General features: G+C 41.6%; 1 protein-coding gene across 3 annotated transcripts in view; it reads left to right on the top strand.

The window, feature by feature from the left end:
- Positions 1-16,189, top strand: part of LOC132397409 (ARL14 effector protein-like) — a 21,768-nt gene extending 5,579 nt beyond the window's left edge. For 2 of the 3 annotated variants that reach the window (XM_059976144.1, XM_059976143.1), the window contains exons 2-3: positions 9,306-9,442; positions 15,455-16,189. In XM_059976144.1, the coding sequence (XP_059832127.1) occupies positions 9,306-9,442; positions 15,455-15,683 (366 nt within the window). In that variant the 3' untranslated portion in view covers positions 15,684-16,189. The remainder of the gene's footprint in view (positions 1-9,305; positions 9,443-15,454) is intronic. The other variant, XM_059976145.1, reaches the window with a different exon arrangement.

The following is a 16,189-nucleotide window of genomic DNA, read 5'->3' as shown; positions in this document are numbered from 1 at the left end:
TCCTATAGTGGGGGAGTCTAGGACCAGAGGGCACAGAGAGAGTGGATGTGGAGAGGATGTTTCCTATAGTGGGGGAGTCTAGGACCAGAGGACACAGATAGAGTGGATGTGGAGAGGATGTTTCCTATAGTGGGTGAGTCTGGGACCAGAGGACACAGAGAGAGTGGATGTGGAGAGGATGTTTGCTGTAGTGGGGGAGTCTAGGACCACAGAGAGAGTGGATGTGGAGAGGATGTTTCTGATAGTGGGTGAGTCTAGGACCAGAGGATACAGATAGAGTGGATGTGGAGAGGATGTTTCCTATAGTGGGTGAGCCTAGGACCAGAGGACACAGAGAGAGTGGATGTGGAGAGGATGTTTCCTGTGGTGGGGGTGTCTAGGACCAGAGGACACAGAGAGAGTGGATGTGGAGAGGATGTTTCCTATAGAGGGTGAGTCTAGGACTAGACAGCACTGTGCCAGAATGGAAGGATTGTGCTTTGGAACAGAGATGAGGAAGAATTTCTTTAACCAGAGTGTGGTGAATCTGTGGAAATAATTACCACAGATGACTATTGAGGCCAAGTCATTACACATATTTAAAGTGGAGTTTGATAGGTTTTTGATTAGTCAGGGTGTCAAAGGTTACGGGGAGAAGGCAGGAGAATGGGGTTGAGAGGGATCATAGATCAGCCATGATGGAATGGCAGCGCAGATTTGATGAGCCATATGGCATAATTTTGCTCCAAAGCAATGGGCACAAAATGCTGGAGGAACTTAGCAGGTTGGGCGTTGTTTATGGAAATGAATAAACAGGTCGAGATGCTTCATCAGGACTGGAAAGGAAGGGGGTCACAAAGGAGAATATAGGCTCTAAGGTTCTGACGCAGATGAAGCCTGTGTGAACATATAGGAAGAGCACGTGCAATTAAGAACCAGAGTAAGAACCTGGCCCCCTGAGCCGACCCACTGTTCAATATGATCAGCTTCATGTCTCCCCTGTAGCCCTTCTTCCCCAGAAAAATTGCAGAGATTCCCTACCCCTGAAAGAAACAATTTCTCAATTGTAAGTGGCTGCTTTCTTATTTGTAAGACAGTGATATAGCTGTGTGGTGGGGTGGAGATCCGTCTGTACCAGAGATGTAAGGTGCTCCTTCCCTCCGTTAGTCTGCAGGTCACCCTTGAGCAAGGTGTAGCACCTGCTTATCCCCCCCCCCACCCCACCCCGATCAGGGTTATGTGAAGCCATGGGAGCAGGTGGTATTACAAGTGCTGGTTATGCGACCAAAGAGGCCAGGCGGACAATCTCTGAAGAGTATTGATATTGGCTGGGGTCACTTGTCTTGAAAAGACACTGCCCTGAAAAAGGTAATGGCAAGCCACTTCTGTAGAAAAAATTGCCAAGAACTATCGTGGCCATGGAAAGACCATGATCGCCCATGTCATGTGGTACAGCATAAAACAAACATGAGTGATGTAGTGAAGGAAGTGGTGTTGTACAGTAGGGTAACACTCCATCTTAAAGTACAAGAGAACCATTCAAGAGTCTTATAGCTGCAGGATTGAACCTGTCTTTGAGCCTGGTGGTATGTGCCTTCAGTCTTTTGTATATTTTGCTTCGTGGGAGAAGAGTGAATGTCTGGGCTGTGTGGAGTCTTTGATTATGTCAGCTGCTTTTTAGAGTCAGTGAGTAGTGTTGACAGTGTTGATGGAGAGAAAACTGGTTTCCGTGATGCCCTGTGCTGTACCCACATCTCTTCTTGGCTTCTTGATGTCTCAGGCAGAGGATTTGCTATACCAAGCTGTGATGCATCCTGATGGTATGCTTTTTGGGGTGCACCTGTAAAAGTTGGTCAGGTTCAGTGGCAGCATGCTGAATTTCTGGGTTCTCCTGAGGAAATACAGTTTTTTTTTTGTAAGGCTGTTCGCTGAGCCTGGAGATTAGGTCACAAACATTTTATCACCAGTCAAGGTGACGTCAGTGTGCAATTGAGTGTTTCTGCTGAATGCTGGTGTTTATATTGGTCCGACTCGTTCTGATTGGTTACTGATGCACTCCCTTGGCCAGGGCATCTGCATGGTTGGACCAGGGCAGGGATTTGGTGATGGAGCTCTCAACTCCCTCAATCTTAGTACTGCGCATTGCCTCCCCCCCCCCCCCCCCCCAACTTTCTGAACTCAGTGACCAGCTTCGACTTTTGCTGACATTGAGGTAAAGATTTTTGTCGTGACACCATGTCACTAAGCTCTCTATCTCCTTAATTTATTCTGACTCGCCGTTATTTCAAATTGAACTCCAATTTCCATTAGTTTTCTTGTTTGTGCGCAATAAGGCACTTCTCTTTGCATTTTCATCTGCTATGTTTTTCAACAGCTGGCACTTGTATTTGGCTTGTGCTTTTTATTGCATTTTGTTCACTTTTAGCCCTCATCAGGGATGGCATGTTGAGGTTTTAGAGCGCATCCAGTTCCCAAAGGAGCTGTTAGAGCAGTCAGAATGATGATGAGTTTCCCAAGAGTATTTTTGCATGAACGTGCATAAGAAATGATTATTGTCAACATTGACAATGCCTTTGTCCCGTATTCTAATTGTAGCTGAGAGATTTATTGAGGGAAAAGGTTGGCGAGCAAGTGCACATTTGTAAAGGTTTTTAAATGGTGTAACTTTTAATACAAGCAGGAGAAATTCATTCTCCAGCCACATCTCTGGTTATGGCCGACCCATTGAAGCTTGTATGACTGCCAAATTTACATTAGCAGAAAAAAATCAGTTTATTGTTATCGGAGTGAAAGCATGAATGTAATGAAGTGCAGCATCTTTCAAGTTGATGCAGTGATTGGTTACTTACTTGCTTAAGCCCATCACTTTTACCGGGATATAGGCCGCCGACAGAGTCCTCTGTCCTGCGCCTGCGTTTCACGCTGTTTCCAGGTGTAGCCCATCTTGGTGTATCCTTCCTTTCCCAGGGATGAGGTCTTTGCAGCTTCTGCTGGCATATCTGTGGCACTGGGTTTTTACAGGATGGGGTTGCTAGCCCCATACTCAACCCTCCTCCTTTCGCAGCTGGGCTTGGGACTGTCTATTGTGGAGTTTGAGTGATGGGTAACACATATACAAAATACTGGATGAACTCAGCAGGTCAAGCAGTGACTATGGAGTGGGAATGAGAGCGAATGTTTCAGGTGGAGACCCTTAATCAGGCATCAGGCCCTTCTGCAGTGATGCTTCTTCATGTTTGATTTGTTTCTTTAAAAAAAGACAAAATTGAAGGAGCATCTTCAGAATCAGAAAAACATATAAAATATTTAAAAAATTAAATATATTAGTGCAGAAATAGAAATAAATAAGTGTTCGTGTGTTGAATGTCCATTTTGGAATTGGATGGCAGAGGGAAAGAAGCTGTTCCTGAATTGTTGAGTGTGTACTTTCAGGATTCTGTATCTCCTACCAGATGGTAGCAGTGAGAACAAGGCCTGAACTGGATGATGGGGGTCCTTAATGATGGATGCAAAATTTTTGAGGCATTACACCTTGAAGATGTCCTGGATACTACAGAAGCGAGTGCCCATGATAGAGCTGGCTAGGTTAACAACTCTGCAGCTTACTTTGAGCCTGTGCAGTAAACACCCCTCCCCCCCCATTCTAGACAGTGATGCAGTCATTAGAATGCTCACCCTGGTACATCTGTAGACATTTGGGAGTGTTTTTGATGAAATACTAAATGTCCTCAAACTTGTGATGAAATATAACCACTGTTGTTCCTTCCTTGTAGCTGCATCAATATGTTGAGTCCAGGTTAGATCCTCAGAGATATCGATACCCAGGAAACTGAAATTGCTCATTCTTTCCACTTCTGATCCTTCTATGGGAACTGGTGTGTGTTCCACATCTTTCTCTTTTTGAAGTCCACAATTATTATTTCTTTGGTTTTACTGAAGTTGAGTGCAAGATTGTAGTTACGACACCACTCAACTAGCTGGTATATCTTGTTCCTGAATGCCCACTCGTCACCACCTGAAATTCTGGAATTGTCTTTAACAATTTTAAAGCTACTAAATTATTGTAATAATCCATTGCTTCTAAAGCAGCCCGAGTTTACAGCAGATGCTGGCAAGCAGATCGTGAATTTGAAATAACATGAAAATTGATAAACGGCACGAATTGGGAATAGCATTCTTCGTCATTTTGTGGGTTAATGGGCAATTTTACAAAATGTTCTGTGCTAGTTTTAGCTTTGAGTTGAGTAACATGCGTAGTTGAGAATAGCTGGGTACTCATTTAAAAGTAATGAATACAGCTCAGTTCAATGATGGAGAAAGTCCTCCCCATCATTGAGCATCAGCTACAAAACGCACTCCTACAAGAAAGCAGGGTCCGTCATCGTGGACCCCTACCAGCTCTTCTTGCTGCTGCCATCGGGAACGAGGTGCAGGAGCCATTGGCTGCTTACCACTAAGTTGAGGAATAGTCGTTACCCTTCAGCCATCAGGCTCCTGAACCAGAGGGATAACTTCACTCACGTCAACATTGAACTGAATCACTTAACACAACCTATGGATTCACTTTCAAAGACTCTGCAACTTATGTTTTCAGTATGTATGTATTTATTTATGTATGCATTCATTTATTTATTATTTTCATAGTTTGCCACCTTTTGCCCATTGGTTACTTGTTGGTCTTTGTGTGTAGTTTTTCGTTGATTCTATTGTATTTCTTCTACTGAATGTCTTCAAGACAATGAATCTCAGGGTTGTATATGGAGACATATATGTACGTTGATAATAGATTTACTTTGAACTTTGAAAATTTCAAATGTTGCATAGTAATCCATTATCCCATCAGTTAATTCCAACAGCTTTTTTAGTGTTTGACCTGTTGGTCATTGGGTGATTGATTCATGCAGGTTGGGCCCTTAGCCCAACTCCCAGGTGAGCCAGTACCCAGCGAGCCAGTCCTACACTAATGTGTTTAATTGTCCTCACTTTCTCATCAATCCCACCCAGGTTCTACCACTCACTCATGTACTAGGGGCATCGCTCCGTCTCTAAGTAACCTAGCAGCCTGTGTATCTCTGGACTGTGGGTGGAGCTAGAGCACTGAAGGGAAACCCACATAGAGAGCATGCAAACTCCATTCAGCATTGAGCACTATGTTTCTAGAGTTGTAAGGTAGCAGCTCATGTGGGGACATGCCTGTATTTGAGTCTTGGGACTTCTTGAAAGCTTCTGGGAAAGAATAGCGGACATGAAGACCACATGGAGAAGAATAGTGAAAATTTGCCCCCAGCATAGGAAAGGATCATAGAGATCTTATAGAGGTATACAAAATGATGAGGACTACAGATGGAGTGAATGTATGCAGGCTTTTCCCTCTCAGATTGTGTGAAATCTAGAACTGGAGATGATAGGTTTAGGGTGAAAGGTGAAAGATGAGGGGAATCTGAAGGGGAAACCTCTTCACTCAGAGGGTGAAACAAGCTGCCAGTGGAAGTGGTTGGATGCAGTTTGAATTGCAACATTTAAAGTGAAGTTTGGATAGGTGCATAGATGGGAGAGATATGGTCCAGGTATAGGCAACTGGGACTAGGCAGGTGATTAGGTTGGTATGGACTATCTGGACCTGTTTATGTGCTGTGGTGTTCTATTACTTAAAGATTAGGTGGTATCTGTTAAAGTTATATTGAGCAAATAATTCACTTTGATGGGTATCCTTAAAACAACCTCTTCTCCTCTGACTTTGTTTCCACTTTCTGCTACCTCGGGAAAGCAGCCAACATAATCATTCTCTCTTCCTCCCCCTCCCCCCCACATCAGTGGAAGATAATATGTACTACCAGATCTAGATGACTTCTATCCCACTGCTAAATGAACAGACTTGAAGTGTCCTTAAAGATGTATTCTTGCTCTGTCAATCTACCCGTTTGTTGTCTTTGCACTTCATCTGTCTAACTACACAGCACTTTCTCTGTAATGGCTGCACAACATTCTACATTCTGTTTCTCTCCTTACTACCTCACTGTACTTTTGTATGGTATGATCTGCCTGGAGTGCACAAAAAACAAAATCTTGTCACTGTATTTCAGTACATGTGATGATAATAAGCCAAAGCAGTTTGTGGGACTTCTGAAGTTTACACTTCAGATTTGGACTTTGGTGTGATGCCACTTCTGCCCCAGTGGTGTTTCCCCACTGGAATACAAATTCAAAGTTCAAAGTAAATGTATTATCAAAGTACATATACAACTCATATACAACTCTGAGATTAATTTTCCTGTGGGCATACTCAATGAATCTATTGGGCATTCAACCAGGGTGCAGAAGACAATGAAATGAGCAAATACAAAGAGAAAGAAATAATGATAATAAATAAATAAACAAACAAACAAACAAGCAAGCAAGCAATAAATATCAATAATATGAGTCCTTGAAAGTGAGTCCATAGGTTGTGGGAACATTTCAATGATGGGGCAAGTGAAGTTATCACCTTTTGTTCAAGAGCCTGATAGTTGAGGGGTAATAACTGTTCCTGAACATGTGATGCAAGTCCTGAGGCTCCTGTACCTTCTTTCTGATGGAGAGTGAGAAGAGAGCATGTCAATAGACAATAGGTGCAGAAGTAGACCATTCGGCCCTTCGAGCCTGCACTGCCATTCTGAGATCATGGCTGATCATCTACTATCAATACCCGGCTCCTGTCTTGTCCCCATATCCCTTGATTCCCCTATCCATAAGTTACCTATCTAGCTCCTTCTTGAAAGCATCCAGAGAATTGGCCTCCACTGCCTTCCGAGGCAGTGCATTCCAGACCCCCACAACTCTCTGGGAGAAGAAGTTTTTCCTTAACTTTGTCCTAAATGACCTACCCCTTATTCTCAAACCATGCCCTCTGGTACTGGACTCTCCCAGCATCTGGAACATATTTCCTGCCTCTATCTTGTCCAATTCCTTAATAATCTTGTATGTTGCAATCAGATCCCCTCTCAATCTCCTTAATTCCAGCGTGTACAAGCCCAGTCTCTGTAACATCTCTGCGTAAGACAGTCTGGACATCCCAGGAATTAACCTTGTGTATCTACGCTGCACTTCCTCGACAGCCAGGGTGTCCTTCCTTAACCCTGGAGACCAAAACTGTACACGGTACTCCAGGTGTGGGCTCACCAGGGCCCTGTACAAATGCAAAAGGATTTTTTTCTCTTGTACTCAATTCCCTTTGTAATAAAGGCCAACATTCCATTAGCCTTCTTCACTGCCTGCTGCACTTGCTCATTCACCTTCAGTGACTGATGTCCTGGGTGGTTGGGGTCCCTGATGATGGATTCTGCTTTCCTGTGACAGCAGTACATGTAGATGTGCTCAGTGGTAGGGAGGGCTCTACCTGTGATGGACTAGGCCGTATCCACTACTTTTTCAGGATGTTTCTGTTCAAGAGTATTGGTGTTTCTATACCAGGCTGTGATGTAGCAAGTCAATATATTCACTACACATTTATCTTCTGACCTTGTGTTGATTAGGTTTGAGAACAATTCCTGGTATTGCTCAAAAAAATAAACTAACTAAAATTCTGAATACCACCCAGCTGATAAAGTAGTTACTGCTTTGATTTAAGATGACAAAATTAAAAAAAGTTTTAAGGCAGAACACATGGAACACTGAACAGTACAGGCCCTTCAGCCATGACATTGTGCAGACCTTTTAACCTATTCTAAAATAAATCTTAACTTTTCCCTCCAACATAACCCTCCAGTTTTTTCTTTCATCCATGCACACATGTAAGAGTTTCTAAAATGTCCCTCCTGTGTCTGTCTACCATCACCTCTGAAAGGACGTTCCATGGACTCTCCATTCTCTATGCAAAGAGCCTATCTCTGTCATCACCATAAGCTTTCATCCAGTCGCCTTAAAATTATGCTCCCTTGTATTAGCCATTTCAACCCTGGGAAAAAGTCTCTGGCTAACCTCTTATCGTATTCTACACCTCTGTTAAGTCACCTCTGATCCTCCTTCGCTCCTACAACAAAGGCTGAATGTTTTTATCTGTGATTTTCTTGTGAAGTTAGTTGTGCAGTTGTGATAAATGCTGATATTTAAGGAAATAATTGATGACTAGAATGTTCCAAACTGTTGCAGGATGATATACAACAGTCTGTGGAATTAAACTTGAACACCATTACAATGGGCCACAATTCAGTGCATTACTATAGCTTGAGAGAAAGGTGTTATAGCACATGACCATGTAAAATTAAGAATATAGCCAGGATAATGTCAGGGATAGGAGTATAAATTATATAAAAAAACACTTCTCAAACTGTTCCACATTGAAATGCACTTCTTTGGAAAGGCCTAGTGGTCACAATGATTTGATGTCACAGATGACTTTCGTCCTACTGTAACAAAGAGAATGACAGAAAAAAAAGGCCTGGAGACATTATTAATTGCTGTTGAACAAATTTCCTCACTGGTTGGCAGCAGTTCAGAAAGCTACAGTGTGCTACCGTTCAGGAAAGTTTTGGGTACTGTTACGACTCAATTCGGGAGACCATAAGACATAGGAGCAGAATTAGGCCATTCAGCCCATTGAGTCTGTTCCATCATTCCATCATGGCTGATTTGTTATCCTTCTCATCCCCATTCTCCTGCCTTCTTCCCATAACCTTTGACACCCTTACTAATCAAGAACCTATCATCCTTCACTTTAAGTATACTCAATGTCTTGGCCTCCACAGGCCCCTGTAGCAATGAATTCCACAGACTTGCCACAGTCTGGCTAAAGAAATTTAATTTAATCTCTGTTCTAAAAGGTTGTACTTGTATTCTTAGTCTATGCCCTCTGGTCCTAGACTCCCCCACTGTAGGAATCGTCTTCTCCATATCAACTCTATCTAGGCCTTTCAATATTCCTCAAGTTTCAATAAGATCTCCCCCAACCCCATTCTTCTAAACGCCAACAAATATAGGCCCATAGCCCTTCATGCTTTAACCCTTTCATTCCCGGGATTATTCTCGTGATCCTCCCCTGCTCCCTCTCCAATGCAGGCACATCGTTTCTTAGATAAGAGCCCAAAACTGCTCATATCACTCCCAGGTGTGATCTGACCAATGCCTAATAAAGCCTCAGCATCACATCCTTGCTTTTCTATTCTGTCCTTTTGAAATGAATGCTGGTACTGAAGAGGGATCTGACAAGGTTCTCCAGCTGAGAAAAGGGAGGGGAAAAGGACTGGAATTGACACAACCCACTCTTTTTATTCTGGAACAAGCTTGGGTCAGAAGGAAGCTGTCTTTGTATGAATATTCTTTATCTTTTTGATCGCATTTAATTCCCATAGGCACGGACCACAAAAGCACTTAGGTCATTACAGTTTGCAAATCCAGGCCGTCAGATAAAAGAATTTACTCCAGAAACCAGTCGGAGAGTGAAACGGAAGCAACAGACGAAACAGCCAAGTCAGTCTAATGCAGACAGGTAACCTGGTGATGTGTTTTGATTTTCTTTATTTATTTAGGGAGCCATCCGGCCCAACAAGCCGCACTGTCCAGCAACGCATCTGTTTAACCCTATCCTAATCACAGGATAATTTACAGTCTTTGGACCGTAGGAGGAAACCCACACACTCACAGGAAGGACGTACAAACTCCTTACAGACTGCATCAGAATTGAACTCCAAACTCCGACAACCCAAGCTTTAATTGCTACACTACCATAGCGTCTACCATAGTTTTGCAAATTATTTTGGAGAATACATACTAGATACTAGGTCGCTGCAGTCTCTCCTTAAAACAGCAAACCTGCTATCCCTGGCACCGGCCTAGAGTCACAGGACAATCTACAATTAACCTCAAGGAGGATGTACAAACTCCTTACAGTAGCGGCAGAATTGAACTCCCAACTCAGACCTGAGCTGTAGTAGTGTCATGGTAACATGGCACCTTCATTATGGGAAATGATTAAGCCTGGTCCAGGCCTGCTTCTGATGAAAGAAAATAATTTATTTTGATAAAGTTCTATTGGTGGTAGTTTAAGATGGTTTTTAATGATTTCGCTTTGGGAAAGTATGGATGGAGAAGCTACAAAATTGGTACAAAACTTGTCCTTAAGCTTGGTTCCACTTATGGATAATAAAATAATCCTGTGCTTTATAACAGAAGTTTCCACATGTTTGTAAAGGCAAGATGCATAGATAGAATTTTGAGAGTCTAGATACAGTGCTTTGAAGAAGTATTCAGTCCCCACTACTATTTTCATGTTTTACTGTCTCATTTTCTGTGTTTAAAATACATTGAAGTAGGATTTTTGAGCTAATCTACAAATCGTCGTGCATGATGCCAAATCAAAAGAAAAATACCAAAGTCTGTCAACAAATAACTAAAAGTTTAAAACCAAAGTTGTGAGGCTGAAAAAGTATTCACCCCCCCCCCCTTTTTTAATTACTATGCTAACTTTCTAAGGGTGCAATGTACTACCTTACCAACTCACCCAATTTGTTGCTGTAGAAAACTGGAGGATCACTTCTTCCCTTTGTCCGTAAAGTCCAACAGTGTGGTAGATTTTCAGCAGACCAAACCAAACTGAAGATATGGCACCACAGTCTCTCAGAACTTGTACAAAAAGGGATTTATGGAAGAGTGACAAGGAAGAAGACTAAAATAGAAACATCTCCTTGCCTTTAAAGACTTTGCAAAGCATCACTAGAAAATACTGTAAAGATATGGAAGAAGATTTTGTGGTCAGATGAGATTAAAGTGGTGTCAACATTAAACGGTACATGTGGCGCAAATCTAATACTGCACATCAGCCAAGTAACACCATCCCTACTGTAAAGTATGGTGGAGGCAGCATCACACTATGGGGATGCTTTTCAGCAGCAAAGACTGGAAATCTGGTTAAGCTTGATGGGAAGATGAATACTGCTAAATGCAGAAATCTCTTGGATAAAAACCTGCTAGCCTCTGCCAGTAAAGCTTAAACTGGGGAGGAAGTTTGTGTCAAACAGGAGAAAATCTGCAGATGCTGGAAGTTCAAGCAACACACACAAAATGCTGGAGGAACACAGCAGATCTATGGAGAAGGGTACAGTTGACGTTTTGGGCCGAGACCCTTTGCCTTTCAGCGGGGCAGCAACCCAAAACACATTTCTAGAGCAACCATGGAGTGGCTTCAAATGGAGAAATTTGATGTCCTTGAGTTGCCCAGTCACAGTCCTGACCTTAGCCTTACTGAGCATCTCTGGCAAGTCCTCAAGATTGCTGTCCCAACTGCTCCCCAACTAATCTGGCACAGTTTGAGCAATTTTGTAAGGAGGAATGGGTAAATCTTGTTCCATCACGTTGTGCAAAACTAGTAGAGACTTATCCAATAGACTACTGGCTGCGAGAGGTAGTTCAACTAAGTACTGAGCAAAGAGGATGGATACTTTTGAACTACTGTAATTTCAGTTTTTGAATTTTTAATTTTGCATGCTTTATAATTTTCCCTGTTTTTGGGCTCTATTGTGAAAAAAGGAGCACATGATTCACAACTAAATATTCTCATTTAAATTGATCAGAATCTCTGGTTGTAGTACTCATTTGTGTGAACAAAGGGTTGGGGGCTGAATACTTTCACAAGGTACCGTAGAGTACGTTTCCAATAGTGGGAAAGTATAGGACCAGAGAGCACAGCCTCAGAATAGGAGATCCCTTTAGAACAGAGATGAGGAGGGATTTCTTTCACCAGGTGGTGGTGAATCTGTGGAATTCATTGCCACAGAGGGTTATGGAGGCTAGGTAATTGGGTATACTTAAAGCAGAGGTTGATAGCTTCTTGATTAGTAAGGATGTCAAGGATTATAGGAGAATGCAGGAAAATAGGGCTGAGAGGAAAACTGGGGAATATATAACTGGGGAAATAAATCAGCCACGATCAAATGGTAGAGCACAGTAATGAACTGAGTAACCTAATTCTGAAACTCCTGTGTCTGAAAAATACCAGAAAATGACTTTTCCATGGAGATGTCCTTTGTGAATTCTTAAGGACAAGTGGGGTACTGCATATACAGTCTGGTCACCCACAATAGGAAGGATGGTGATGCTTTGGAGAGGGTGCAGATGAGGTTTACCAGGATGCTGCCTGGTTTAGAGGGCATGCGTTATCATGAGAGGCTGGGTAAGCTTGGGTTGTTTTCTCTGGTGTGGCGGAGGCCAAGGAGAGACCTGTTAGAGGTTTATAAGATTATGAGAGGCATAGATAGAATAGAGGGGGAGTATCTTTTTTCCAAGGGTGGAAATGTCATAAGGCATGCTTTAAAGGTGAGGGGGTAGGATCAAAGGGGATATGACAGGTAAGTTTTTTACTCAGTGGTGGATGCCTGGAATGCACTGGAATAGTGATAGAGGCAAATACATTAGAGACTTTTAAGAGACATTTAGATTGGCACATGAATATGAGGAAGATGGAGGGATCTGGACATTGTGTAGGTAGGAGAGATAAGTTTTTGGGTGTTCTTGATTTACTTTTTAGCTGGTCTGACAAAAGGTTGTCGACATTGAACATAGAACTGTACAGCATAGGTACAGGCCCTTCAGCTCTCAAAGGATTTTGGTTTAGATTTTGAGAGCCAGTATAGCACATGACCATTCCAGCTGCTTGCCTTTGCATTGTTTAGCCCTCTGCAAATGTATCCAGAAAACTAGCAACCTCATCATTAAAAAGGTGTCATCAAATCTGTCTGTGGGTCAGTGATTTGCTTTCACCTACAGTGCATGTGACATTAATCACAGATTGATTGAGATAGTGAGAAACACATGCATGCCACTATCCTTACTGTGTATTTTTTTTCACATAATTCTCAAGTAGATTGTGTAATATCAGATAACTTACAAACTGCATTTGTAACTGCTCTGGAATCCATTTTCAGGTCTACTGGGTTAATGAAATACCAGGCTAGTTCACTTGTTAAAGATCTTAGTAGTTACACTTTGAGCCACATGGTTTTAATTCTGCACATTCAATGGTAAGATGGGAATAACTCATCATTAATTATGTTCCTAATCGAAGAGCTACTCGTAATAATTCCTGTAGTACTTTGTTTTATCTGCAGCCATCTAAACTACAAGCCTGAATCAAAACAAAACTGCTGATGTTTTTAATAATTTCTTTGCTTTAAATTGAAAGCCTCCATAGCAAGAAAGTTGGATTGTATCTCTAAATTACACCTTGCCCATCTCCTCCTTCCCTCTCTCCCCAGGCCCGCTCTCTTCTACTATCAGGTCTTTACCTCTTCTACCTATCACTGCCAGCCTGTACTACTCCTCCCCCACCTTCTTATTATGGCATCTCCAGTCTTCCTTTCCAGTCCTGATGAAGGATCTCGGCCTGAAACATTGACTGTTTCTTCCTCTCCATAGCTGCTGCCTGACCTACTGAGTTCCTCCGGTATTTTGTGTGCGTTGCTCTGGATTTTCCACATTTGCAAATCTCTTCTGTTTCTAACCAAAATAAATCTTGCTGCTCTTTCTAAATCCTGTTCAGTTTAAATTTATTTTCGGATTATCTAGTTTTTTCTTGACATTCCTTTAGTTCTTCAATGGGTAGACTCAACGCATCACTGGCACCAGCCTATGTCCCTTCAAGGGCGTGCCTACAGTATATACAGAAAGGTGCTGGAAGAGGGTCAGAAACATTAAGGATCCCACCCATCCTGCTCGTAACAACCACACCAGGACTACCAAACTCAAACAGTTACTTTCCCCAAGCAGTAAGATTGATCAACACCTCCACAAACTAATCCACTCCTCCACACCCCCAAATGCCCCCACTTGTCACTCAACTTAGTACAGACACTCCTGTGCCTAGCATCACTTTATGGACCTACAATCAACCAATGTATATAAGCTATCTCGTGTGTCTTTATCTATTGTATTTTTTTAAAATTGTGCTCTTTATTTAATTGAATTTTTACTTGTGCTGCATCCGATCTGAGGTAACAATTATTTCATTCTCTATGCTGTATACTGGAAATTACATTAAACAATTTTAAATCTTGATGTTGAATTTTATATGGAAATGGGGCAGAGACAGAGCATTGCAGACATCCATGTAAATTATTCTTGGTCAAAACCAAAAGAAAAGTATAAGGATTAAGACTATCTTTGCTTTTCCATTATTAAAGGAATGTTTCTTTAGGCTGAGAATATCTATGGAAGTCTGTAACTGAAGAAGGTCAAGGTTAGTCATAAATAATAACTGCAAGGGTGTGGAGTATCTCTGTGTATGGCAAAGGAAAAATAGCTTAATGCTATTGTATTACATTACAATTCATCTTTCTTGCATAGAGAAGGAGGCAATATGCTTAAAGAAATAAAACTAGACTAAATTGCCTTATTTAAATAATTCTTCAAAGAGAATTGTTCTATACAAAATGTTGTTAAAATATAAAACATCTTTTGAGGACTTGCAGTCAATATGGAGGGCTGCTTTTTCAAGTCGGGCGTATAGATTGAGAGGTCAGAATTAAAGGTGAAGGGCTTGGCTGCTGGAGATTGAGAATTTGAAATTACTTCTTTGGAATGCTTTCCTCAGTGGGCTCTGAGGGCTTAGTTGATAAATATATTCAAGATTTAGATCGATTAGATCTTTGGAATCTCATGGGATCAAGGGATACAGCGAGAAGCCCAGACTGTTGAGTTGCGCCATGAACTTATTGAACAGTGAGTCAAGTTCAAGGTGTCGCATGTTAATAACTGCAGTGTGTAGCCAATAATGAGACATGATCAATAAGTTTAAAATTCACCTCATGGAACAGCAGCACAGTACCGTTTGACATACAGCTGTAGGTGTAAAAGAAGAGATCAGTTTGAACTTTATTCAGGATATGATCTAGACATACAAAATAATGAAATATAGTTTCTGTAAATAGAAGTATCATGTGCTTTTAAGGTTGACAAATGTGCAAAACACTACATGTTTGTAAAATAGTTGTACCATGCAAGGCATGATTTTCTTTTACCACTTGTTGAATTCTGCCCTTTGATTCTATAAAGATAATCTCTTTACACTGTCCTATGCTGCACAAATCTATGGCTGGCAGAGTGAAGGTGTAGGGGAGCGTTAGGTGCAGAAGAGATTGAACAGATTGAGGGAGCCCAGGAACAGAGGGCCCAGCTACAGAATGAACTAGGTGTTCCCAACTATTTTTATGCCATGGGCAAAAACCATTAAGCATGGGGTTTGTGGACCCCAGGTTGGGGACCCCTGGAGTAGAAGGGTATCCTTGGAATTCATTACCGCAGACTTGATTAGTGAGGGTGTCAAAGGTTACATGGAGAAGGCAGGAGAATGGGGTTGAGTGGGATAAAAAAAAATCAGTCATGATGGAATGACAGAGCAGATTTGATGGGTTGAATGGCCTACTTCTGCTCTTATAGTATTGTATGATCTAATGGCTTTATGGTTTGATGTTGGTGCGTACTTGTTCAGACTCAGTGTTTTTTCTTGCAGGCAGACGATGCCCATAAAGAGCAAAGTTTATGACAGTCAAGGACTCCTCATCTTTAGTGGACTGGATCGGTGTGATTGTTTGGACGACCATTGTTTGGGCTGTTTCTACCCCTGCCCCAACTGTGGATCCCAGAAATGTGGCATTGAATGTCGTTGTGACCGAAAATGGTTATACGAGCAAATTGAAGTAGAGGGTGGTGAAATAATTCGAAATAAAAATGTTAACTAGGTTGCTGGGGGGTGGGGTGGTTATAAAATATTTTATTTATAAATTTAACCCAAAATGTGCCATTTTTATCTGCAACCCATTGGAACTGCATCCTTGTAAAAGTGTTGGTATTTAGCTGGCATTTGATCCAAGGTATATTCTGCAGAAAGGAAACCTGTCACAAATCTCTAAAGATATACTAGCATATTTAATAGTTTTTAATGTTAGAGCAATTTAAATATATAATCGGCAGTGTTAATGTGACGTGCTGTAAGTAAGTGCTAATGTTTGCTAGGAGAGTTTAACTTTCTCTTCTACTTGTCAACCAATTTGAATTGTTGAATTCAAATTTTTTTAAGCAATAACTTCTAATTTTCATTCACTTTGAATTACTGGGTAATTCAAAAAAAATCAATGGCAGATTGTATTTTGATTGTCAGGACTAAGTTGATTCCACCTTGGCTATTAAATAAAGCTGTTTCCTTCTGTGATGCTGTGCTGCTGCATATTAAAGCTGCTGGACGCTA

This window comes from Hypanus sabinus, chromosome 7, assembly GCF_030144855.1.
Source record: "Hypanus sabinus isolate sHypSab1 chromosome 7, sHypSab1.hap1, whole genome shotgun sequence".
In the NCBI taxonomy this organism is placed as follows: Eukaryota; Metazoa; Chordata; class Chondrichthyes; order Myliobatiformes; family Dasyatidae; genus Hypanus; species Hypanus sabinus.
This window is presented reverse-complemented; position numbering and strand designations above follow the sequence as displayed.